The following is a 23,953-nucleotide window of genomic DNA, read 5'->3' on the forward strand; positions in this document are numbered from 1 at the left end:
ATGTATTAGAAAACAGTCTCTCATGCAGCATAATAGACACATGTTTATTTCTTATTCATCCAAGGAAAAAATATTGTCATCCAGTATGGCCTGTTCGCTCGGGCCAGACATGTTATTGTAACTTACCCTACTATGAACTCTTCAGTTCTGGCACAGTTCCTTTCTCTGTCAACAGATGTACATGTTGCCCAGGAATGCTGAAGCAAGCAGCCTGTTGATGCTCTAGACTGAGCATCAACTATTGTTGCATTGAGCAGGACCAATGATACTTGTATAGCTCACAGAAATGTTTATAAGTCTCTCCTTTTTTTTGTTTATCTAAGAATATTATAGTTAATAAGTATTTTAAAGAAGAATATTATAGCTAATAAGTATTTTAAAGGCTTAAGGCCAGAATTGAGCTTAGCTGGAATCTTCCTTTTTGGTATTTCAAGTGAAAGAGTAATTAACAAAGATAATTAGGCATGTGTGCTGAAGTACGAAGGTTACATAAAAGAAACAAGAATAAACCTTTTCAAAATGTAGAATTGACCCATGTCTACCACTGCATGTTTGTCTGAGGTTCATGCCTTGGAAAATGGATTTTAACGGCAAAGAATTCAGTCTTGATGAGAAGCAGATATTGAGGATCATCTCGGTATTCAAAAGTTCAGCTATTCCTTAAGTGTATTTCTTCAATTAAAAAAAAAAAAAAAAAAACAACAACAGACAAATGGATTATTTAAATTTATAGCACACATTAAAAATACTTAAAAATGGTTTATCTATAAAATACAATTTTAAAGATCTGTTCTTGTTTTCTGTCTGATCTGTTTATATTTTTAACCCAAGTGAAACCATGCTGTACTTCAAAGCCTGCACTGTGATGCGAACAGAAGCTGGATTCTGGCCTTTCTTGCCCATTGTCAGAATTATTTAGGGAAGTGCCACTTAGGAAGGAAACAGTCTTCTGTTTTCTCCTACCATCTTGATATTTTTGAATATTTTTGATTAAAATATTTTTGATACTTTGATGAAGAAACTCTGTGTTTCTCAGAGTGGTGCTTGGGAAGAAAAACATCCAGCTTACTCCAACTAACATGCTCAGACTTCTTTTTCTCTGTAAATTGAGCAATTGTGGTCTGGACTTAATCGAGACAGTGCAAAGAATTGCCCAAATACCACTAGTTTTTAGTTGTCAGACTAATTAATTTACTTAAAAATAAATCATATACATACCCCGAATAAAAGTGTACACACAAATACACAATCTGTGATGCTTGGTGACACCTCTGAAACTGAATTTAAATCAGATTAGAGGAAATTTGTAGTAAACCACATGAAAACAAATTGCCATTTTATTTATATCAGCACAGTCTGTAGGTGCTAAGCTCTAGGTCTGGAGGCTACCTATTTTCTAGATGTAGATTTATTACAATGACTACAGTTGTTGTAGATAACTATACTCAAACCGCTTTGCTTGTGTGATATTGACTGTACAAATCTCTATCTATATCCACCCTCACTAAACTACATGCATCCCTGGCTATGCAGGAATGGAACGATACCTATTTATGGTCCAAAATGCTTAGATCACATCAAGTTGAGGCGGAATGGGCTAAAGTTGCTCCAGGGGAGGTTTAGGTTGGATATTAGGAAGAACTGTACTGAAAGGGTTGTTAGGCATTGGAATGGGCTGCCCAGGGAAGTGATTGAGTCACCATCCCTGGAGGTCTTTAAAAGACATTTAGATATAGAGATTAGTGATATGGTTTAGTGGAGGACTTGTTAGTGTTAGGTCAGAGGTTGGACTAGGTGATCTTGGAGGTCTCTATCAACCTAGATGATTCTGTGATTCTGGGAAGTATTCGCTATATACTGATGATCTGACCATGTTACTCTTCACTTCTTCATTTCTTTTAGAAGGCTGAAGAAAATGCGGAAGGAATGGCATCTGGTCTTGGTCCTGATGGAGAGGTATGAATTTTATGATTTTACAACTTTTACAGTGATTGTTAATGTGATGAGTGCCATTGAAATAGCTTTACAATAAATCATGGCCAGAAATGCTCTAAGACCTGTTGTTTCTAACCAGGAAAAAAAAACTATCCACATTAACATTTATGCTAAGGTTGTTTCTCTTCAGAAAATTGAAAACTGAAATGAAAATGTATTGAATGTATCAATGAGGAATGCCTCTTGGCTTTGTTATATGCTTAAAAGTAAATAATTTTCTTGCAACCCATGTGTAGATGTAATTTACTTTTTAAAATGTAGTTGTAAACACAATACATTCTAGCTTTTCATTTAAAAACAATGCATTATTGACACTGTTAATTATCTCTCAGACATAGGATAGATTATAGTATAGAATCAGAATGGTTTGGGTTGGAAGGGACCTTAAAGATCATCTCATTCCAACCCCCCTGCCATTGACAGGCACACTTTCCACCTGGCCAGGTTGCTCAAAGCCCTATCCAGCCTGAGCTTGAACACTTCCTGGGATAGGGCATCCACAGCTTCTCTCGGCAACCTGTTCCAGTGCATCACTGCCCCAGTATTATGATGACTTAAGATATCTGAATGTTCTTTCTTACTCAAGAAAATTAAATTAATACCTTTTCTGTATAATTCTTTGCGTAAGATTTTCTGCGGTAACCCAGCATATTCTTCCTCTGAGCTATTCTGTTAATGCTGTTTTTCTTTTCCATTTTATTTTTATATAAATATTTCAGAATGTTGTGTTATTTTACTTTTCATCTTTTTTTACACTTTCAACTGACATTTTTTCTGATGTTAAAGAACTATGGTAAAGTCCTTTAATATAGTTGAAATTGTAGAAGGAAAATACATGTAACATTGCTATAACTTTTGGAATTTGTGGAAAGGAGGCATGTTTTACACTCAGTCACTTTTTTATAACCAGATTTTTTTTTCATGTTCATATAAATTAGGAAAGGATGCTTCAGTAGAAGCAATAGTAGAAAGCAAAGAATTTTTAAATTAGAAATTCTGTGATTAAACAAGGAAATTAAAAAAAAAAATGGCTCATCTGTATTTGGATATCACTGGAATCACTTGGATCACTGGAATTAGTTAAATGACTTCTGATTGCAGATGCTTTATGGGCATAATTGAAGAAGTCAGGACACCAAATCTTTTAAATGGATCTTCTTTACCTCAAAAGTTTGTGAAATTGTTACATCCTTATCTCTCCATATAGGAGAAAAGTCTATAAAGTTGATATAAGTTTTATGTTGCAGATGTCCATTGGTATAAACAACTGGAATTAAACAACTGTACAGATACATACCTTGTGTTTTCTTTTATAAAAATCAACAGTTTCTTTTGTTCAATGCTGCTCTTTTTAATTTATTTGGAATATTGTGTTATATTTGTGTACATCACATGAAGATAATTTGCACACAAAAATACTGTGAGTCAGTGTGGCTTGGTAGCCATATGGGAAGCTGTGTTTGCTATTGAAACTCTGATGCTTGTTCAGATTTGTAATTTTGAAGATGCTATTCTTTTCATTATGCGTGACAAGGATGAAATTTAGTTGCCTTATGGTATGAAATTTTGTTTGAATTCTTAGCCCATAGATGAGAGCAGTCAGATGAGTGACCTTCCAGTCAAAGTGACTCACACTGAAACAGGCAAAGTTCTTCTTGGACCAGAAGCACCAAAAGCAAGTCAACTGGATGCTTGGCTGGAAATGAACCCTGGGTAAGTAGTTAGCATACAAATGGGCTATTTCTTTCAATTTGCTTTTGTATTTTTTCATGGGCTTGTCCTAGTTATTCTTTTTTCTCTTTTGCCTTTCCATTCTCATTTTAATTTACTATATGTAAGCTGAGTAGGACATTTATTGAATCTAATCCCTCATCCTTTTATTATCTGTGATCCATATTCTGTGTGCTCTTTACAGCTATGAAGTTGCTCCCAGGTCAGACAGTGAAGATGAAAGTGGTTCTGAGTATGAAGAGGAGGTATGTGTCTTTAAATACACATATATAGATAGATAGTGACAAGTAATGCAGTAAAAAACAAGCTCATATCCCATGTGATATTTTCTTCTTTTTCATAAGGAAGGAAGGGAAGGTAATAGCATGTGTCCAGTTGTTTTAAGAATAATACAAACAGGAAAGATAACTGGTTTTGTAACTGCATTCAGTTCATAGAGGTTGTCCTTCATATATGCTGCAAATGCCTAACTGGAAACTGGGGAGAGGAAAGGGAAATAGTTTACTCTGATTATTAATAATCTTGACTCAGAGTATAAGCAAGTTCCTGTTTTAAAATATATAGTTAAAAAGGCTGTTTGGAGGCTTTGTGCTGAATAAAGTTCACATCTTTCATGTTTGTATATTGGAGGTTTTATTGGCAGTTCCAATTAACATAGTTATTTACATATTTTATTTATTAAAAAGTCAAGGATTTAGGTTCAGATGGTTCAACTAAGTATATTTGATTCAGTAATTTAGTGGTGAATTAAATACTACTGTTACAAAATTTTGAAAAAAATCTTAGACTTAAAATTAAGACATACGATGATCCTGACCCAGAAGGGTCTGTCGTGATCCAGAAGGTGTGGGGAGGGGTTGTAGCTGACCTGCAGGTGTATATGGATCACAACAGTGACCTCATGGGATTCCATACTACACAAGGACAGGAGGCTTTGTTTACTAATGATTCCTGTTTATTATAAACCAACGCTAGCAAGAATACTGTGATTAATAAGGCAAATATATATATATGTATGTGTGTGTGTGTGTGGATAAAAAGCTGTTAGATATAACAGATACTAAGGATATTGTGCCAGTTAATAGTAGCAGCAATTAGAGGCAGTAGGCACTTTGAGGTAGGAAAATCAGTAAGGTAGCAGCAGATATGGCTTGGTGATAATTGTAGGTTCAACAAACATATTAATAATACTGTGGCAGTGAAATTATTTATGGGTTACAAACTTACCAATATTATAACAGCAAATAGACTTATGATAGGTTATATTTATCACTACTATACTACATACACATTCATTAAATTGCTGGTATCAAACGCATCAAACAGAATCCAGAAGTGTGGAGGGGAATCTAAAACTGTTCTCAGAGGAGACTGAGCACTCCCAGCAACGGTCCCAGAAGGGCAACCAAAGTAACAGATTGAGTCTCACTTGGAAGTTGGTCTGTTTTGTGAGGTGTGGAGTGTCACAGAGTTTAGGTGTTGATATCGGGGAGTCACAGAGTTAATCCGACTTCTAGTGAAGCCTCTTTTGAAGAGGAAAGAGAAACTAAAGCAAACAATAGAGAGAAAGGAGTACGTGCAGCATGGGAAGCTTCTCAGAAGGAGAAGCTGTCGTCTTGAGTAAAAATCAGGCTCTTTTTATATCATTGAAACACAAGAGGGCGTAGGACACCACCACTTTGGTGACCAAATAGGTGCTGTTAATCTTAGTTTTCTTTGTGAGACAGGCTATAATAATGTTTATTATTTTCCTTTATTTTCTTTAAACAAAAATTTTATTTTTCATGTTGATCCTACTTTCTCAGGCGATAAGTTGCTCTTTACTTTATTGTTCCATTTTATCAGTGGTATCTTCAGGATGCCTCTGGTATTACATATTCAGCCACACTTAAGTGATGCCCTTGGTTCCCAGGCTAAGTTCCTAGACTGAAGGCCAAGTTCTCAGGCCTGGTTTCCAGGCTGAGTTTTTAGGCTGGCAGTCATTTTCTCATTTGTGTTGAGCAGTTATTTTATGTCAAAATCCTTCTCATTACAGTCAAGTTACCTCCGTAACTGCTTCCATCAGGATTGTAACAGTAGATAGTGTGAATATTCAATGCCAGTGCTTGCACAGCATTTTTCAGACAACAACTTTCTAAAGTAGAGGAAAACTGGGAAGTAGAGAAGGACCATGTTCAGTTAACAGGATAGTGGTAGAACTAGAATTTGGATCTTGTAAGTCTAGCAGTATTTACAATATTAGACCAAATAGACACTGATACTGGTTGGGCTATCTGATGTTAAGAACACATGTGTCTTTGTAGGACTAATTACTCTTAATGTAATTTTATAAGACTGTGTCTATTAAGCTGTCTATCTGACAGCCTGATACCTGTCAGATTTGAGTGACACCATGTGATGTCATAGGAGGAATGTCAAAATAAATGTGCCCTCATTTTTAGCACAGACTCTTTAGCAACAGTGTTGTTTAGAGTTAGAGAAATTGTTTTCAAAAGAATACACTTAAAAAACCTCAGAACACTGTTTTGTTCAGCTTCATTTCTGAGAATTCAAGTTGCTGGTTATCCATTGCAACTATAGGCAGAGGGCAAATTAAATGACATTAAAAATACAATTTGTTTTTTAATTAAAATTGAAAAGCCTACCACTGCAGTACTTTCCATTTTTTTCAAGCTGTATTAAATTAGCATAAATCTGGAATACGATATAAAAATACAAATGGTTTGGAATCTGCTCCATTAGTAGGGTAGACAGAGGAAGGCTTTTTAAAATAAAATGATTAAAGTGGAAATTAATTTTTATTTTAGAGTATTTTGACTTCATGTTGATTAATGTGTGTCAAAAATTATCATTTTTCATGCCACAGTGCAATTCTGTTGTAGCATAGGTGTAAGCTGAACTTCGTGATTCAAGTTCCTGTGATAAGGCATTGACCAATGAAAGCTACCAATTTGTGAATGCCCACTGAAGGTATGACTTAGGAAGATATTGTACTCACTAACACCTCTTTATTTTTCTGTCTGCTGTAGGATGATGAGGAAGAATCGAGTAGGTTAGAAGCAGATGAGAAGATACTTCTGGATCCTAACAGTGAAGAAGTTTCTGAGAAAGATGCTAAGCAAATCATTGAGTGAGTGTTCTTTAGCTGGTGCTTTTCTTACGTGCTTCTTTTTGTTACAAATTCTGATTTCTTAGAAAGGGTTTCCCCAAGAATAGCTTGCTGTAGATTACAGTGAGTTGTAGTTGCTTCTCTGACAAGAACATCTGCAGAAGAAGGAATGTAATCATTCGGTATTAATTGTGTGCTCCTAAAAAAACACCTACCTCGCACCATACAGTGTACTAGACAAAGTTTGGGATTTGCACTGTTTCTTTACACATACATACATGAGCTATGGTCAAAAAACCTGTCTGGTGGTTTGGTTTTGGTCTGTTTGTTTGTGGGAATTTACTTTTGTTCTTTGTCTGCTTTCCAGGACAGCCAAACAAGATGTGGATGATGAATATAGCATGCAATATAGTGCTAGAGGGTCTCAATCCTACTACACTGTTGCCCATGCAATCACAGAAAGGGTGGAAAAGCAGTCTTCTCTTCTCATTAATGGCACATTAAAACATTATCAGGTGAGAAATCATTGAAACATTAAAGTGTTTAACATTTGTATTGTGCTAGATATATTTCAATGTAGTATTTCAGGTGACAAAATAAAAATTTGTTAAGGAGTACAAGAATTCAGTTTGGTTAGAAATTGGGAATCATGTGGGCAGGTAAATGGTAGTTATCTATCATAGATGATGTTTTATGCATAGTGCTCGAATAATAATACAACTTTATGCATGTAACATTGTAATTTTTTTTTTCATTGCAGACAAACAGTGTTTTGGTTTTGCTATTCTTATTGACCTAGAGTTTCAGTTCTTCTGATTGTTTTCATCTGTGGTGGTTTAATAATATTTTTCTTCTTTTAATATTTAAAAGTTTAGGATTTAATCTTTTAATTAAAATCCCAGTATTTCAATTGTAATTGTAATGCACTGATGCGTTACAGTTTGGAAACAAGGAAAACATTTGCTATGGAGGATGATGTCACATACTCTTTACAGTCATTCAATGGATTTAATAACTAAGAATTTCTGTTCTGACATAAGCTAAATTCATGTGTGATTGAAAATGTCCTTAACAGATGTTTTCAGCATTTCTGACATTGCAGAGTTTTCTAGGAAGCTCCAGCAACACCTGCATCTTTTATGCAGTCAGGCCACTATATTTGTATATCCACATAAAACAAAAAATAATACTTATTCACCAAAATGTCATAAAGATATGTATCTATTTGTACTTGCAAAGAACTAGAAGGAAGACTGTTTCCTAAGTGTGCAGAGTATTATGATTACAGTCCTTGCTTCCCATGGTTCTCAGCACTGCCATAAATACAGTAGCTTGTTTAAGTTAATTAAAATTCAAGTGTTAAGCTGGTTCTCTATTTTTGAATCATTTCAGTATTCCTATATTGGGCTCCTCACAGTGGCACACGGTGGGAGAACAAGCTACAGTGAACATAAGCTGAAACAAGAGGGTTTAGATTGGTTATACAGTGAAACATCTTCCCTGCAAGGACAGCAGAGTAGTGGAGCAGGGTTTCAGAGAGGTTTTATCATCTCCATCCTGGGAGGTTTTCAGTCTTAGACCAGATGAAGCCCAAAGCAACATGGTTGAATCTGCTTTGGGCAGGGGATTGACGTAGTGAGACTGAATTATTATCGCATGGTCCTATTTGTTCATAGCAAAACTCCCCCTGAATTTAAATTCTCTGAATTCTTAGCACTTCTAGCTCTCTCACTTTGAGCACTCATCTAAAGAGAAAGTTGTCGTTCAGTGACTGATTTTGAAAATGCTGGGTTAAATAATCTTTCTGGCACCATTGAGGAGATCTGTTACTAAGACAAGATCTAACCATTCAGAGAAATATGCCACTTTCTCAGCTCTGAGACTTTCTTTATTTTTGCTGCCGCATTGTCAATATGTTGTCCAGCCTTTGCACCAAATGAAGCAGTAATTCAACAGATACATTCAGCAGCCTTGTTTACTGCATAATCCTGATTCATTGTCTGGTAAAGTTTATTTGGTGCGATAAATGAAGTCAGTGTATAACAATACTAATTTGATGTCCGTATTGGCTTAAAATACCCATGGACAGGATTGTGACACTTCTTTTACTTCCTAAATTCTAATTACTTATGCAGTACAGAAACGTTATTAATTTATGCAGATCTGTGTACAATTTTCCTGTGTGTTACAGAGCAAAATAATTCAGTCTGTAGAGTCAGACATACTCGCAGGGATTACCAATTAGAGCAGGTCCTTCAGCTGCTTAATGTGATATCTAGCAATTGAATGTGGAGTTTTGTTGTTCATAGTGTTTTCTTTACAGTGATTGCTACCACTAGAATTAAGAGGCACACTCCTCAAAGGAGCTTTATGGAAAGAGCATTGAGACTTGGCCTTGATTCTAGCAAGAATGTTCTGAAAGAGTCTGTTTTGCAGCTGTCTCCTTGTCTCCCTGTACTTCTCTGTCCTCTGTATTTTACATGCTTTTTCCTTCTTAACTATCTTTTCTGCTTTTCCATGTTTCTTACTGTTAAGTTGGGTCAGATTGTCTTTTCCTGATGTATCAGTGTATGTCAGTAGAGAATGTGGAATGATACTGAAAGGACAGTGTCCTTATTCTCATTTCTGAAGCTACTTTGTAAGTGAAGCATACAGTGGCAGAAAAAATTGTCAACTCTTGGTGTCTTGAGGTCAATAAAAGTAGCTTCCAGAGAATTTAGTATCCAACTATAAATCAGTCAGCATGTACATAAAGCCAGTAAATCATCAACATTATTTTGAATACTTTCTTGCAGGGGCAACAGAAGGTTACTTAAAACATATATTGCTTTCTCCCTGAACTTTCTCAGATATCATAATTTAGTTCTCTCTTTATGCGTGAGACCCACTGAAAGTCTGGATCTTTGAAGCAGAAGCTTAGATTGCACTTCTATGAATGATGTGTTAGGTACATACATGGAAGGCCATATGAGAAGGGAATAATCTGTGTCCTAAAATGCAATATTGGGATTGTGCTTTCTAGCAGTACTCCTTAGAATGTAAAACCCTGTTATGTAGACATTTCTTAGCTATAGTTCCCTGGCTTCTTTCCAGCTCTGGGATTCTGTATATAAAGCATAATTGAAGAAAGGGGACATTCTTTGACATGTGGAGGTACAGACAGCAAACGCTAAATGGACATGTACTACAAGAGGTTCAGAATACTAGTGATGCAGTTGGGAAGTCTGAGGTGGAACAAAATACAAGAGACTTAAAATTATTAACTTAATTTTATTGCACAGACTCAGCAGATTTGGTTTTGGAAGATTTTTATTGAGGCAGACAAATGGTATTAAATATGCACAAAAAGTTTAAAATTTTGCAGTGCTGAAGCTGAAGGATAAACTTGTGTAATGCTAAGTGTTTGTTCATCGGTCTTACATGTGAGCACCTGTGTTGCTTTGTGTACAGTACAAAAAAAACTTTCTCCATATATAAAATCTGACTTTATATTTTGAGCATTACTGGTCCTAAACAGGAATGGATGATTTCTGTTTCTGTTACCAGAAATTACCTTGAAAGCTTTTGTTTTTGTTTCTGTTGTTGTGGGGGCTGAGGGGATGGGTAAGTAGGGGAAGAGGAGAAGGAGGAAAGGAGTTAAGCTAGCCAGGGATTCCCATGCTTCTAAGTACTACTGAAGAGAATCCAGCATCTTAAGTAGGCAGGTCGTTAGAACCTTTAGTTCTGTACTGTCGGTGTTAATTACTTGTGTGGATTTTAAATAACAGAAATTATTATTCTTCATTTCAGCTCCAGGGACTGGAATGGATGGTTTCACTCTATAATAACAATCTGAATGGAATTTTAGCTGATGAAATGGGACTAGGAAAGACTATACAGACTATTGCACTCATCACTTACTTGATGGAGCACAAAAGACTCAATGGCCCCTATCTCATCATTGTTCCCCTTTCGTAAGTAGAGGACCTCATTCTGTTGTTATCACTGTAAGCATTGTAAATTGCTTTATTAGGAATACACACTTGTTTTTAACGTTACAGTTGAGGTGGCACAGTAGGATTACACTGAGCATGTATTCTGTACTTCCATTGATCATTTCTTCCCAGGTAATTGTCTAGCATTGGAAGGGTGACCAGATGGCTAATAAAAGCACTTTATTCCATTAGCTTTAATGTCTACTCTTTTGTTGAAATGTGTAGTGAATTTACTGTTAGTTACTCTTGAGCCACAAGAGGGCAATGTTTTTTCTTTAATACTACATCTTTGCAGATCCCTGTTCTACTTTAATTGTGATATTAAAAATCTGTTGCTTACTTAGTTCTTTAAACAACTGCCACCCCATCAAATACTGTGCAATCATGCTTTACGGATACAGGATAATCTTCTAAGTACTGGATAGCTAGCCCGTTGTGTAGCCTTGATGTGTGATACTCACAGCTCAGTCAGCTGACCATATTATGACTGTCATGCCGCCTCCTTTTCTGTAGCTTTCCCAGATGCTGCTTGTTTTATAGATTTCTTCTAATGCATTTTCCTTTCCCAAAAAAACAAGGTGTGGCTTTCAGTGATCTGAAATGCTGTGTTTTGAATAAGAACTGTCAGGCATCATAAAACAGATGTAGCATCTCAGGGTTTGTTTGCTTTTCTTTGTGTACGTGGTAAATGTCTTGATTTGTATACAGAAGTATACAGAAGTTCCTTGGCCTTTTTGTTAGCGATTGTGCAGAGCATGTAAATGTGTGGTAGGATTGGCATATATTCATGGTCATCTCTTATGATTTCTTTTGAGGTATCCTGTCTTCTCAATCTGCTGTAGCTAACTAGCATAAATACCACAGATTTGCCTAATTTTATGAGTACAAAAGATGAGTTTTAGTATAAGGAGAAACTCTATGACAAAGTTAAAAATAAAGGGAGAATATCATTAACATCTGCTTTCATGCAGGCACAGAAAAATTCAAATTTCTTTTAAGTATTCTGAAATGCTTTTATTCTGTGTTCCTAAAAGAAAGGAGATGAAATTTATTTTCTGTAGACATTTTAAAAGCCTTCTTTCTCTGCCTTTTCCCTCCTCCAGATTAATAGTTGTTACGTTCATAGGTCCAGTAAACTTAAATAAATAGATCTATTTTTGCAATATCATGCTGGCAGCTAGACTAGCTGTTTAAAAAGCAGTTTGTTGTGACCTTATGGCAGAAATGAATTGCAAAAATGGACCTGCATAGTTTCACTGGGTGGCGATAACATCATTAGAGTGGAAAACAGATGAATTCTATTGCCAACATCATCAAGCTATATATGAAAATTTGCAAACTCAGTTTGTGGATCATAAGTGGCATAAAGTAATACGCAAATCAGTTTTCTGTTCAGGGTTATCTTTCTTGTCCTTAATATGCTCCAGAATATGAATATTCCTCTGGAATACCATTCTGAATAGATTTTGAAGAGACTCCTGAATGAGATCAGAAACATATTCTTCCCACTTTTTCTCGTTTCCTCTTCTCTGTGATGCATGTATTTTATTATAATGTACAAAGCTTTTTTTTGTTTAATTTCCTCTTAATTATGGAGTTTGATTACATGAAATGTGTTGAAAATTAAGCAACCACTAGGAAACATTTATAAAATTTATTTATAAAATAAAATGTATTTCTTTTTTTTTATGGTAGGACGTTATCCAACTGGACATATGAATTTGACAAATGGGCCCCTTCTGTGGTTAAGATATCTTACAAGGTTTGATTTGCTTTTTATATGATTATAAAGTTGAAGGAATGAAAATACAGTCTATTTTTCCCCTGCCTCTGCATGCATTTCTAAATTGCTTGCCTGTAAAATTTTGTCATATATATCATGTCCTAAGCAGTAAGAGTTAATCATCCTAAGAAGATGACTGTAATAAACTATAATTACTTTCAGATAGTGAAATGCAGAAGAAAATTGTTAATTATCACATTGCAAAGCTTCTAACGAGAGTAATACAAATGAGAAATATTTCACATTTTATACTTAGCTGACTACTTTGCTTTTTGGCTGCTGTAGTAATGGTAAAGACAAACAATTAGTAATGAGATGAGACTGCTAGCATATTTTCACTCCCCCGTAAACAAAGTCTTATAATCTAGCAACCAGTTAGGGAAAGGACTCTGAAGAAGTCTGGAATGTATAAATGTATTGTTTGCAATAGTGTAGGATTACTAGTTCATGTGCTTTCTCTGTCTGCTAATTCATAAAAAGATGGATCTATTTACTTCATCAGAAGAACAAATAACTACTCTTCTCTCTTTCTCTTTTAGGGTACACCTGCGATGCGCCGTTCACTTGTTCCTCAGCTTCGAAGTGGAAAATTTAATGTTCTTTTAACTACTTACGAGTACATAATAAAGGACAAACATATTCTTGCTAAGGTAATAATCACTGTCTTTTAACAGCAGGACTTCCGAGATATTTTCAAGTGGTGCATAGCACAAAAACCATATTTTTGTTTTATAGGGAAGTCCTGAGTTATTTCATCTTTCAGTAAAGTTAAACCATACTTCTCCATTCCTTTGTTTATGACTGGATTTGTCAGTTACATCTTCTCCCTGTAGTCACCAGGATTTTTCTGAATATGGTTAGGATAGTAATTGTTTGCTGTGTGATTTTATCAGTACTGTAGACCTGCCTGCCCTTGGAAAAATGCATTTTCTTCTCCTGTCTGCTTAATATCATTTATTCTAATCTGCAGTGCTACGCTTGCTTTTTTCATTCTGTTTCTGACTTGAAGCTCACTCTTATTAGATCCTTTCCAGCTGTGTGGTGCTTTTCCTCAGGTAACTGATTATATGTATCATGATTTTGGTTTCCAGACTCTTCACTAAACGTTGCCCAGTTATTAAAGGCTCAAACTGTCAATAAGGGTTTCTCTAATGTATTAATTTGAAGGTTTTACTTTAGTGTCAGACTGTTTCATGTACACACAGTGCAGACTAAGTTGGTATTCTGCCATATACAGAAAACATGGACTTACTGTCTCTTTGCTTTTCATTTTCACTTTGTTTCAATCTATTACTTAACTACATAGATGAGTCATTTTCCTCTCTGATACAAAGGCAGTCCATTTTCTTACCATGATTCTGAACCCAGTTTGAGACTATAGAATTTTCCTTTACCTCTACCTTTAACTTGCCCTCCTTTGCTAAAAGATAGGAAGAACAGCACTGTGGCATTCTACCTGTCATGGAAAATGGGATTGGTTAGCATTTATGAAAGTACCAGAGGACTTCAAACTGAGGCCTTCCTAGTCATATGGTTTGTGTGTTCATATGTTCATACGGTTCATTGCAGTTGTTTGCAAGCATACTTTTTCTGACTGAAAATGCTCATGTCTCTTGTTCAAGGTTCTTGTTATGGACAGGTTTATTTGGAGATTTTGTGGTCTTTTTCCTTCCTCCTAAACCATATTTTGACCTTAAAGAGCCAGTCACCTTAAACCCTTTCCCAGAAAGGGGGAAATTAGCTATTTACTGTTGCAATTCAAGTAAGAATTCATACATCAGTATTGGGTTTAGCATACCTAGTGTCTGTTCCTGTTTTTGTTTCTTTTAAGGCCACTGGTTCTTCAATAATGATTGTGTTTTTCTTCTTTTTTTTTTTTTTTTTACCTCATAAGTGAGAATGATAAATGTTTCAGGTTTGAAATATTTTTGGAAATATTTTTTGTCTACACATGTTGGGAGGAAATTGACTCTGTCTGACCAAGTTTTTCCTCTTCTCCTCCTCGTTTATTTTTTTTTCCAGATTCGATGGAAATATATGATAGTAGATGAAGGCCATCGAATGAAGAACCACCATTGCAAGCTGACTCAGGTCTTGAACACTCACTACGTGGCCCCTAGGCGAATACTGCTGACTGGGACACCATTACAGAACAAATTGCCTGAACTGTGGGCTCTTCTCAATTTCCTCCTCCCAACCATTTTCAAGAGTTGTAGCACCTTTGAACAGTGGTTCAACGCTCCATTTGCCATGACTGGAGAAAGGGTACTGTGGCAGTTTTTTGTTTTTGTTTTTAAACATCAGAAACAAACCACTTTGAAAACAAAATGGAGCTTATTCAGAAGCAGTAGTGCTTGAACTCTCCCTGGTACTTAGGGAATTAACATTAACTAAAACCCACCTTTTATAATGCCAGAAAAAATTAATATTGAGTATCTCTTTTTTGACTCTGAGTCAGTTTGATTGTAACATACAAGTAATTACTGCAGATACCTTTCATGTGAGACAGGACATTACTTAATATACTGAGTTGTCTTGTAGTGACTTCTGTAAACTTCTGTAGGTGGATTTAAATGAGGAAGAAACTATTCTGATCATCCGTCGTCTTCACAAAGTACTCCGACCCTTCTTGCTGAGAAGACTGAAGAAAGAGGTTGAGTCTCAACTACCAGAAAAGGTTTGCAATGAGAGGAGTTGTGGAAGGGGTTTAATACTTTTTCTAAGCATTAAGTAATGTTTCTTTTTCAGATTTACTTTACAGAAGACTTCACTAGCATGTATTATTACTGTAGTTTGTTTATTACTTCTTGCAAAGAAAGCTGGCACCTGAGAAATCCTGAATACCTGAAGTTTCTGCATTCTCAGGCTCCATCCTTATTCTTACAGCTTTAATTCTAGTTGTAGTTATCCATGGTTTATATAAGGCCTGCTACTTATTTCCATAGGAATTGGTTTCAAATTGTAAATGAGTTGACCATACATTGAGAATTAGATTCTATCCTGTCTGTTCCCCTCTTCCTTTCCTCCAGCTTCCCCCCAGCTGGGTAGAACCTTTTGCTCTCTTAACTATTTCACAGAAATCCCTAAAGGATTACTGGACATTATAAAGCAGGCACAATTTAATCCTAAATTAATATTCCAGGAGTTTTGAGTTTTGTGAAGTGGCTTGTTAATATTGCACAAGTTTTTGTTTATTTTTCAATTCTCAGAATTTAGCTTTGTAACTCAGAAGGTAAAATTCTCTTCTGATTCAAAAGATCATTGTCTGTGGGCAGTTCATTTTGCCTGACCATATCTTCTTCTGCAATCCTATATCAACTTTCCCCTTCACCCTTCCCAAAATGACAACAGCAACTAAAATTTAAAAAAGTAAATTTTAAGGTGAGATAGGAAAAATTTGTTTCTAAAGTCTGCTGTGTTAAAACCATACTAAAAATGAAATTTTTGTGTGGTGTGTTATGAGTTGACTAATACTGGCTGAATGAACAAATAACTCTGTACAGATGACCAATGACAGTAATTAAAGGAAAGGCTTATTTTCAAATTCTTTCTTATCTTCGTAGTATTGTGGACACTTTTGTGAGTTTCTGTTCCTCCGTCAGATTCTCAGTACCCTCTTATGTTATGAATGAAATATAAATTGAAAATTTTTAAATTAATTTAGAAATACTACTAGTTCTATGCTGATTTCTGACAGTCAAAGCCACTGTATTTGATAAATCCATTATTAGGCATTGAGGATGTAGGATTTAGGAGTCGCATACAGATTGGTACTTACTTCTCTTTTTTATGAGTTGATCCTCTTGTCCTTTTGAGATGAAAATAACATGATAATTTTTATTCTGTTTATTAATTATTAGGCAGTTTACTCTTTTAATAATCCCTTGTAAGATATCTAGCCATTAATCTAGCTTTATTTTGTGATTATTTTTCTTTTGCATCACTTATTAAAAATGTAGCTAAAATCTGGAAATTGGATAATAGAAAAAATGGGTTAAATTGGGGTATGAAATCCTGTGTTACTAGATTTAAGGATAGTATGCAATCAAAACCTGCTTTAGTATGAATAGGAAATTAAACTGATTGTGGGGGTCATACACTGTTTCATTAATTCCCTGTATTTTTAGTTGATATGGAGAAAATATTTCCACTCTTGTTTAGGCAAGCATAATGCTAAATAAGCACTGTAACGGATACTTAATCTTACTGGCTAGGTGAACAGCAATGATATTTTTATTATGCTATGCAGACATAATACTGTACACAGGCTATTAAACCTATAGATTTTTTTTAAACTGCATGTTAAACATTAAAATAAAATTCACTAAAAATATTTTTAATCGTTAAAATTACAGAATGAGAAACAAATGTTTTGGCAATTCTAAAGTTATATTTTTAGAATCCACTTGTCTAATAATAATTGTGACTCTCATAGAGAATCTTTTGAGATACCTATTGCTATGCTTGCACTTGAATTGCTGCTCACTGAAATCAAAGGTGCTGTTAGGTTATAGATAAAAGAGTAATAGTTTTTTGTTTTGTGTTATAGGATGACAAGAACCTGCAGTTAGATCCTGCTAATGTTATTATGTCAGTGTGTTTCTGTACTGTTTTTTACACTAGGTGGAATATGTGATCAAATGTGATATGTCGGCTCTTCAGAAGATCCTGTACCGTCACATGCAAGCCAAGGGAATCCTTCTTACAGATGGTTCTGAGAAAGACAAGAAGGTACAGAAGAAAGACTAGATAGAACAAATAGGAAACTATGTATTACAGTTACATGCTTGATGTGTATGATTTCTGTTTCATAAAATTAGTATGTAAGCTCTTACTACACATACCTCTCATGGGAAATGAAATCTGTATCAGACATGCCTGTTTGAAAAGACTGCAGCTTTTATTCTCTATTCATGTGGAAAAAATACTACTTGTATTCACTATACATACTATACATTTCTGCAAACAGATGATATTTGAAAAAACAAACAAATCAAACAACCAGCACTTCCCTTGGCTGCGTTTAATAAGTTATGTGAATAATTGTGATTGTGGCAGCACTGGCTACAGGAGGTTATTTGTCTTATCTTCCAGAGCTATTTATTAGTTAAGTATAAACCTTGTTTTGGCCAGTCAGGGTTTTATGCCTGCATTCATACTTAATTAATCTGTTAATGAAAAAGTTTTTAAGAGAACAGTAGGATTCAAAGCCATATAATTGGATATTAGAATACATATTAATACATTTTGATTATGCCATCATTAGTCTTGACCCAGTTAATACAGAGGAAACAGGCTGCCATCCATCAGCTTACTTGTGTATATAAAATACATTATAATAAATGTGAAATACATTGAATTCCCCATGAGAGTTCATAGATTAAGAGCTCTTAGACAGTACTGAACAGCTTGAATGTAGGTTTGTATTTGTGCCAGGACCCTAATAGGCCCCATTATGTACATTTTATTGATATGATGTGATCACATACTGTCTTTCCAGCATCCTTTTGCAGATGCATTTTTACAGTGGGTGGCATTCAGTATCTTATTTTACCTTGCTTGTCTGATGCAAATTGTTTACTCTGCAGTTGATCATTCAAAGTCCAGACAAAGCTGGTACTTACTGTTGGATATTGGCATCCAAATCCATAGTTTAAGCACTTTGGAAACATTAATTTATGTTATTTTGTTGTATTTTAAATGTAATTTTGTAGTTTGATGCCTGTACTTTTGTTCTACACATTTAATTTTGCATCATGGTGTTCTACTTCTTTCTTTGTCTGGTCTCTTTCCTTTCATTCTCCATCTCAGAGTCTTCTGATAATTTTCCTATACATGCTTCTCTACTGAGCTTTTTGTTTATTCATTTCAGATTGCATCTGTAGTGTTCTTGACACCACCCTCTCCTCCCTTTCACCTTCCTCTTTTTTCTTTTTCCGTTTCATTAGGCTGTGTTATCCATACTACTTATTGCCAGCAGAGGGAGGTGGTGCTTATTGAGCTCACTTGGCTTCAGTGACTAAAGAACTAGTGTTAGTAAAAAGTCCTGTCTTTCTGCAAATCCGGTCTGTACACAGTTCAGATTAGAGAGGACTCATTAAGTTGCAGAGCTCTAGGGAATAATTCTTAGAACAAATAAAAACTACATTTTGGAGCACGTTTGAGAAGAATTTCAAAAGACCAAAAGCAAGTTTAATATATTGGAGTGCCTCTTCAGATAAAAAAATCCCTGCTCTTTTTGTTATTATTTTAGTTTTAGATTTAGAAGTTATGATTCTACTGTACTTTCCAGGAAAGAGTAGAGTATTAGGGGTATATGCACTTAGTCACATGGTCTAAACTTTTGGGCAGACCTGTGCAGTGCCAGGAGTTGGACTTGATGATCCTTATGGGTCCCTTCCAACTCAGGATATTCTATGATTCTATATAATATAATAGAACAGTGTACTTTTTCTGTATTAGCTAGTTTTATTTTATTTATATTAGTACATAATTTTACTCTTGAAAATTGCTAAATTGCTTTCACTGAGATTTTTTTTCAAACAAATCTGAATGAATTGTTCAGTAAGCTTGGAATATTGTGGCCAATTTGATTGCAGTTTCATAACATCACAGCAAATCAAAATGGCATCTGAAAGTGACTAATGTTTGGCAGCGTTAATGTAATATGATGTTACCAAACTTGTGTCCAGCAGGTGCAACTAAGTTGTAGCCCTACAGCTTAGTCTAGTACCTAGTAATGCTTTAGTGTTTTTCAGAGCGCATAGTGTCTTATGGCTGATTGACTGAACTCAGTCCTGCTTCTGAAAAGGATTTGCTATGGAGTAGGTTTTGAAAATACAGCTGGTAAAATGTCAGGATGTCTCATGTAGTGTGCTTGCCTAGCCTTTTCGCTATCTGTTGCATTGAGTTTTGACTTGTCTTGGAAAGAGAATCACATTTATCATGTTAACAGTAGAAGAGTGAGCAGATACTATAGAACTGAAAAGCATCCAGCTAGTACTATTTTCTGCTAGGAGGGTTCAGATCCAAAGTAATTCATATGGTTTCAAGTAGTGTAAATAAGCAGTAAGCAGGACAGAAGATGTGCTGCTTCTGACTGTGAATATGATGCATAATGCATTTTGCAAATTATTTCCAGGTCTTTCTTTTACATTTTGGAGTATCTTTATGATAGGTGAATTTATACAGCAAGGTAACTAGCTTATAGTTTTTGTTGATTTTTTTTTTTCCAGAAATGATTTGGTGCTTGGGTTAGAGGTAGAGGTATTTTTATACCTGAACATAAAAATGTCTTTTAAAAGCTAGGAAATGAGATTCATCATTTGATTTGCCTTGTTTATTCCCATAGGGAAAAGGTGGTGCAAAAACTCTTATGAACACTATCATGCAACTGAGAAAGATATGCAATCACCCATATATGTTCCAACACATTGAGGTAAGATTGCCAGGTTTGATTTTGAGAGTTGCTTTTATTCAGATGGCTAATATAACAAAAAGCTTCTGTTGGAGCTTCTGTGTGTCGGAGGGAACAACTCTGTCCACGTTGTTTGTGCTGGAGTTCTTTATATTTAGAAAGAAAAAGATGAACCACCAGCTTTTTACTGGCAATCTAAAGTCCAGTCTTAAAGTATTTAGTCTTTTGGAGGTGCTGCTTTAAAATGTGACCTTTTTTTTTTTTGAATTCAAGACATTCCAGAGCAACTTAACCTCTACTTAGACCTAATTTACAACGTAGAGATAATAGTTCAAAATGCCAAGTGGTAGGATCTTTAAAACTAGCAGACTGCTGATCTCTTACCATATTTGCCAAAATTGTCCTATTTCCACCTTGTTTTTTTAGTAGAAATGTATTATCAATATAGCACCTCTTAGTAGGACCCAAAGTACATAAACAAACTTGTGTCTATATAGAAAGTGTAATAAATATCTGATGTGGAGCTACGTTTGTGTCTAAATGAACAAGTACCTATGGTGTTGTAGTTTTTACTGTTTGTTCTTCTGAATACTAATTTATGAAATTGAGTAATTTGCAAATGGCTCTTCCAGTAATTACTATAAATTATAAAGGTTCTACTGTATCTGTAATCTGGTAAAATGTATGCTGACAGAAATTACTCCTGCAGACCATGAATTTCAAATAATAGCAGTACAGGAAAACATTAAGCAGAGCACTAGTGCTACAGGGTGTATTACAAGAGTATGACCATAATGGAAATGAAACACCAACATACATGTATTTAATTTAATTGAAATAAGGATGCTTAATTTTGGTTTCCGATGGAGCCTGTAATAATCTGTTCAATGTTTTTAACTCTGCAGGAGTCCTTTGCTGAACATTTAGGCTACTCAAATGGTGTCATCAACGGGTAACTCTTTTTTTTTTTTCCCTTCCTTTCATATATGATGTATTGGAACCACTACATCACATTCTTGTTCTAGAAGATACATGCTAACAAACTTAAGTGGTTTCTAAATTAAATCAGTCATAGAAATGCTGTTATTAAGAAGACTCCTAATCAACATAAAGCTATCTCCATAGTATTCCCTGCCTCCCCAAGAGAACGTTCTCACTTGAAGGGTTGTTTCCTCTCTGAATTAGCAATTAAACGTTTTTATTGGTTTTCAGTGGTAATGAGGATTTTCCCTTCGAGTAATGCTGGATATGTGCTCTGTCACTAATTTCTGAACAGGAAAGTTGTTTCTCTGACTAATGTCAAGGAATCTTGTATCATAAAGAGAAGCATTCACCTTAAACAGATAATGGTAACAGGAACCTGAAGATGGATTATAAGACTGTCTTTAACATCAGACAGGTGATTTGTAGACAGGATCCTTCTATTCACTGAAATTTCAGTTCTCGGAGCTGGATTATACATGCTAGAAATATTTCTGATTCTACAGAAAGTGTATTTTGTATTGTGTCAAGGGCCTTTTTTCTCTTTTTTTCTTTTTTTTTTTTTTCTGGTAAGCCTCAATTGTAGTGGCTATATGCAGGGTTCTTTTTTTTTTTTTTTAATACTAATTTATATGTGAAAGAGGATCTGTCTAGAAGTTCTTACATGCTTGACTGGATGTCTAAATAGCTGTACAGCTATGTTTGTGCCTTTTCTCATATAAGGCCAGCTACAACTCTTCCATCATTCTGCTAATCCAGGATAAAAAGTAGAACTTGAAAGATGAGTGTCCAAACATCTACTGCATACCACAGAGTAAAACTGAAATCTTCCCAAAGTCTTTGTGCTGCTTCTGAACTACCATGTTTCTCACGTGTCATCTGATCACACCTATCTGCACAACTGAGACCTCTCCTGTGCAAGATTCTTTTATGATGGATTTCACATGTGCCAACTTGTATCATTTGTTCGTACTGAAGCATAACTAAAGTTCAGTGGTCAAACATAATTTATATTAATTTTAATTTGTACAATTCCCATTATACTATTTTTAAGTATTATTATTTACTATATATACTATTACTATATTAGTAAATATTATTTACTATATATACTATTATTACTACCCCTTATACTATTATTATTAAATATTATTATTTATTATACTAAAAGGGAAATAGGATTTCAAATTTGGGGTATCAGCCTCTGAAGGATGAAAGGAGTAGATGTTTTGTTTTGTGTATGTTGAGCATACTCACTGTGTTAGTCTTTGCCTATATACACACTTCGTCAGACACAAGTGTGAAAATTCTAGCTCAGAAGCAGTTGTACAAAGAAAAATAAAGAGTATTAAGACTACTGGGAAGATAAGTGTCACCCATTGTCCTTCTTGTGGAGACAGAAGATTGCTGGGTTAGGGTAGCATTGGCTAAGCAGATGACTGTTTTGAGGATTGCTTCCATTATTATTTTAACCACATCCACATTTTACTGCTTTATTCCATGTCTACCATGTCCATTTTAGGGCTGAGTCGCACTTGTCTGTGCACATGGAAATGCAGTGCTTTTGAAATTTCAGAAAATAATTCAGAGTTAGCAGGATAATGTGGTATTTTCTCATTCTGAACAAAAGCAAAATTATGTTATTCCTAAACTGAATTCAAGTATATATATCATTCTAAATTCTTCATAAAAACATTTCCCTTCAGCATTCCATCTCTCAAAGCTCAAGAGTGTTCTTAGCTCTTGACCTGCACGAAAATAGGAAATTCCCTTTTCTTAGTTAAAGATTCCCAGTAGAAATTAGATGGTATCAGTAGGCACTACAGGAGAATTCTCCCTGATATTACAAGTTCTCAGTGTAATGGTCAAGCATTTACTATTCTGAAGAATGCTCATAGCTAGGTGACTTGCTGATCAGAGGCAAATGACAGCCTTATGATGTATGCAAATGGCTTAGCATTTTCTCAGTAGTATGGACTTCAGTTTATGAAGAAACTTAAGGAGAATTTTCTTATCACACTATATTTTATGTCCTTGTTTAGGAAGGCAGAGGAGGCACAGGACACATATCTAAGGCAAAATATACCAGTACTAGAAGTGTTATGCAAGGATTTTATGACCCTCTATCCCTTTCAGGAGAACAGTCAGAGAAGATTGTAAACTGACATCTTCCCTTCTCCTTATTTCGAAACTACATGGATACCATCTGAAATTTATTGGAATGACTCTTCAGAGATATCATGTAGGATTTTCTTCTCTTCCTTGTTCTTTTTGCCTCCTTCTTTTATATTTTTACCATCTTTATTCCAAATTAAAGTAGCACTTCTTTCATTAGTTATTCAAAAGGAAAGAGACTGATTTTCTTGGCACTTCTTCATCCAACTGTCTGTAGATGGTTGCCTTTTAAGGAAAGGTGTGTATCTTCCACCTGACCTCATTCTTATTCATATTGTAATGACACTTCTTCTATTGTTTTCTTCACTAGTTCAGCAGACCACTTGGTTCCTAAACAGTTTTGTCTTTTGCTGAGTGCATACGTGTGTATGCAAATCAGAAGGCTGCATATCTTGTGGACTTGAGTATATAGTTACTAATGATAAGTCATATTTCTAGAGTACGGAGTCAAGGTTAGAAAAAAAGTTATGTGAAATTTATTTTCATGAAGGATATCACTTTCATGCTGATTTAGTTGTCCTCTTGACTTTTACTCATTTTCTTAGTTATGGCTTGCATTTTGGCAATAGGAGCATGTTTTGCAATTCATGGTATAGAAGAAAAAAGCAGTTAAGCAAAGCTACTAAACATCATGCAAGTCTGTTAAGGGTGCATGTTTAAAGTGTCAAACTTCTCCCATTGTCTGTGTATATTAGTCCAGTTTGGAATGCATTGATTCCATTCACATAGTAGTTAAATGGGAAGGGAGTTGTTTCTCATACTTAAGTGGGAAGGGATTTGTTTCCAAC

General features: G+C 35.1%; 1 protein-coding gene across 6 annotated transcripts in view; it reads left to right on the forward strand.

Moving 5' to 3' along the window:
* The window catches only part of SMARCA2 (SWI/SNF related, matrix associated, actin dependent regulator of chromatin, subfamily a, member 2), a 124,413-nt gene that overhangs the window by 47,287 nt on the left and 53,173 nt on the right, over positions 1-23,953 (forward strand). For all 6 annotated transcript variants that reach the window (XM_040539934.1, XM_040539932.1, XM_040539938.1 and 3 more), the window contains exons 11-23: positions 1,903-1,956; positions 3,578-3,708; positions 3,911-3,971; positions 6,756-6,856; positions 7,203-7,350; positions 10,625-10,788; positions 12,505-12,571; positions 13,132-13,242; positions 14,615-14,857; positions 15,156-15,269; positions 17,216-17,323; positions 19,944-20,030; positions 20,915-20,961. In XM_040539934.1, the coding sequence (XP_040395868.1) occupies positions 1,903-1,956; positions 3,578-3,708; positions 3,911-3,971; positions 6,756-6,856; positions 7,203-7,350; positions 10,625-10,788; positions 12,505-12,571; positions 13,132-13,242; positions 14,615-14,857; positions 15,156-15,269; positions 17,216-17,323; positions 19,944-20,030; positions 20,915-20,961 (1,436 nt within the window). The remainder of the gene's footprint in view (positions 1-1,902; positions 1,957-3,577; positions 3,709-3,910; positions 3,972-6,755; positions 6,857-7,202; positions 7,351-10,624; positions 10,789-12,504; positions 12,572-13,131; positions 13,243-14,614; positions 14,858-15,155; positions 15,270-17,215; positions 17,324-19,943; positions 20,031-20,914; positions 20,962-23,953) is intronic.

The sequence above is a fragment of the Cygnus olor genome, chromosome Z (genome assembly GCF_009769625.2).
Source record: "Cygnus olor isolate bCygOlo1 chromosome Z, bCygOlo1.pri.v2, whole genome shotgun sequence".
NCBI classification, from domain to species: Eukaryota; Metazoa; Chordata; class Aves; order Anseriformes; family Anatidae; genus Cygnus; species Cygnus olor.